A 2,610-nucleotide genomic window follows, 5' to 3' on the forward strand; every position below is an offset into this window, starting at 1 on the left:
AGACCCAGGAGCTGGCCTCCAAGCGGGTGGACATCCAGAACAAGCGCTTCTACCTGGACGTGAAGCAGAACGCCAAGGGCCGCTTCCTCAAGATCGCCGAGGTGGGCGCCGGCGGCAACAAGAGCCGCCTCACCCTGTCCATGTCGGTGGCCGTGGAGTTCCGAGACTACCTGGGCGACTTCATCGAGCACTACGCGCAGCTGGGCCCCAGCCAGCCCCCGGAGCTGGCGCAGGCCGCCGACGAGCCGCGCCGGGCGCTCAAGAGCGAGTTCCTGGTGCGGGAGAACCGCAAGTACTACATGGATCTGAAGGAGAACCAGCGCGGCCGCTTCCTCCGCATCCGCCAGACCGTCAACCGGGGCCCCGGCCTGGGCTCCACGCAGGGCCAGACCATCGCGCTACCCGCGCAGGGGCTCATCGAGTTCCGCGACGCCCTGGCCAAGCTCATCGACGACTACGGCGTGGAGGAGGAGCCCGCCGAGCTGCCCGAGGGCACCTCCTTGACTGTGGACAACAAGCGGTTCTTCTTCGACGTGGGCTCCAACAAGTACGGCGTGTTCATGCGGGTGAGCGAGGTGAAGCCCACCTACCGCAACTCCATCACCGTCCCCTACAAGGTGTGGGCCAAGTTCGGCCACACCTTCTGCAAGTACTCGGACGAGATGAAGAAGATCCAGGAGAAGCAGCGGGACAAGCGCGCCGCCGCCGCCGCCTCCGGGGGCGCCGGGGCAGAGCAGCAGCAGGAGACGGAGAGCAGCGCCGCCGCCGCCGCCGGGCCCCCCGGAGCCCTGCTGCAGGCCGACGAGCCCGAGGAGGATTGATCCCGACTCGCCTCCCTGCTGCCTCCCTGCCTGCTGCACAGAGACACACACAGAGACTTATACTGTAATAAAGAGAAACCGAGACACAGAACCAGAGAGAGAAATAATACAAAAAAAAGAGAGAGAAAAAAAAACAACAAAACAACAAAAAAAAAGTACCTGTTAATAACTCCAAGGGAGCACCACCCACCAACCAACCTCCACAAACTGACAGCTGAGCAACTTCTCCGACTTGCCACCCATCGCTGGATGTTCCTCCACTTTACCCACCATATAAAACAGTAAGCAGCTGCTAAAACAAACAAAACAAAAAAACAAAACAAAAAAAGTAATAACATTATATATGAACTGTGTTTCCTACTTGATTAAAATATAAAGAACTGAGTGTTTATTTCCCTAATTAACCAAGAACTTTTGTACACGTTTAAGCTATTATTATTAAAAGTGTTTGCAAAAATGGTCAAGATTATAATATTGCTGAATTATATAAAAAAAAGTCCTTTTCATGTTGAGCTAACATTTGACTTTAGCACAAAAAAGAGATATTTTAGAACACGTAAAATAATATTTTTAGTTTTTTCTTCTCATTTTGTTACCAAATTTCAAACCTTACATGGAGGTTATTATAGTATATTTGACACCCTATATACCTGTGATTAGAGATGTGTATATATATGAGGGCTAGGCATGCTGTGTGTCTGAGCTTTGTCTAAATGTTATGCAGAAGTTTGTAGAGTTAAAAGGTACGTAGGTTTAATTCATGCAAGGTAAACAATAAGTGCTCTCTTTTATACAATATGCATTGCATCTGGACCTTAAACATATAAAATGGTCAGTGAAACTTCTGTGAACATGAAGAAAAATTATTAAAAAAGGCATTTAAATGAAATTTGCTAACTTGTGATTTTTATGTTTGAACCAAAGTTATTCAAATAGTTTAAAGAGGAAAAAAAAAAGGAAAAAAGTAAAGAATCTCCTCCCATAATATTTTTCTGCACCTGTTTGGTTTACAACTAAGTAGGCGTATTGTCATTATTGTGTATATGAGACGTACTTGTATTGTTCATAATATATTTTTTTTATTATGTGTACTTAAAGTACTTACCTAACGTGCAGCAATTTCCAGTAAACCTGTTTTTGGACAACAGGTAGTGAGTCTTTTGTGTGGTCACTGGCACTAGCACTATCTCCTAAACTTGTCAGAGGTCTGATCCTATACTTTGATTTGTGCCAGTGCTATTAACTTATGTAGGCCTGTTATAGAAATCAGTGCAACGCAATGATAGAGTAATCCTACTGAGCCATGGATTTTGAGTTTCATGTAAAAGTGAAAGCCAAGTGGTGTATGTAAAGGATTTCCATGTAGCTGTGGTGCTAGTTATTACTGGCTACATACATTATAAATGTAGTTGTGACCCCAAGTGTACAAGCCTTCTATCAAAAGTATGTACTTGTGAGTTGCATTAAAAGTGTAGGATGTGAAAATGCAGAATTTATCAGAACACTAATTTGTCAAATGTGTTCTCCAAATTGAAATGATTTGTTATAATAGAATTTTGCAGGTTATCTTTTAAAAACATTTGTGTGCTTTTAGTTGACTAACTTCTGCTGCTGTATAGTAAAATATTAATATATTTTTATCATTAAACTGCTGCATGACTATCATCATTATGATTGAAGAGGAAATGTTATAAAAGATGCCTTAAACAGTAATTTTTTTTGGTTGGACTTCTTTAGAAAGCATTTAAGAGAAATGAGAATCTTGTTCCACTCGAGTTTTTGGGATGCA

General features: G+C 44.0%; 1 protein-coding gene across 1 annotated transcript in view; it reads left to right on the top strand.

Moving 5' to 3' along the window:
• The window catches only part of PURA (purine rich element binding protein A), a 17,032-nt gene extending 15,322 nt beyond the window's left edge, over window positions 1-1,710 (top strand). Inside the window, exon 5 of the mRNA XM_019534706.1 lies at window positions 3-1,710. Within this exon, the coding sequence (XP_019390251.1) occupies window positions 3-821 (819 nt within the window). The 3' untranslated portion in view covers window positions 822-1,710. The remainder of the gene's footprint in view (window positions 1-2) is intronic.
• The last annotated feature ends 900 nt before the right edge of the window (window positions 1,711-2,610 follow it).

The sequence above is a fragment of the Crocodylus porosus genome, unplaced genomic scaffold (genome assembly GCF_001723895.1).
Source record: "Crocodylus porosus isolate Cpor-Errol unplaced genomic scaffold, CroPor_comp1, whole genome shotgun sequence".
NCBI classification, from domain to species: domain Eukaryota; kingdom Metazoa; phylum Chordata; order Crocodylia; family Crocodylidae; genus Crocodylus; species Crocodylus porosus.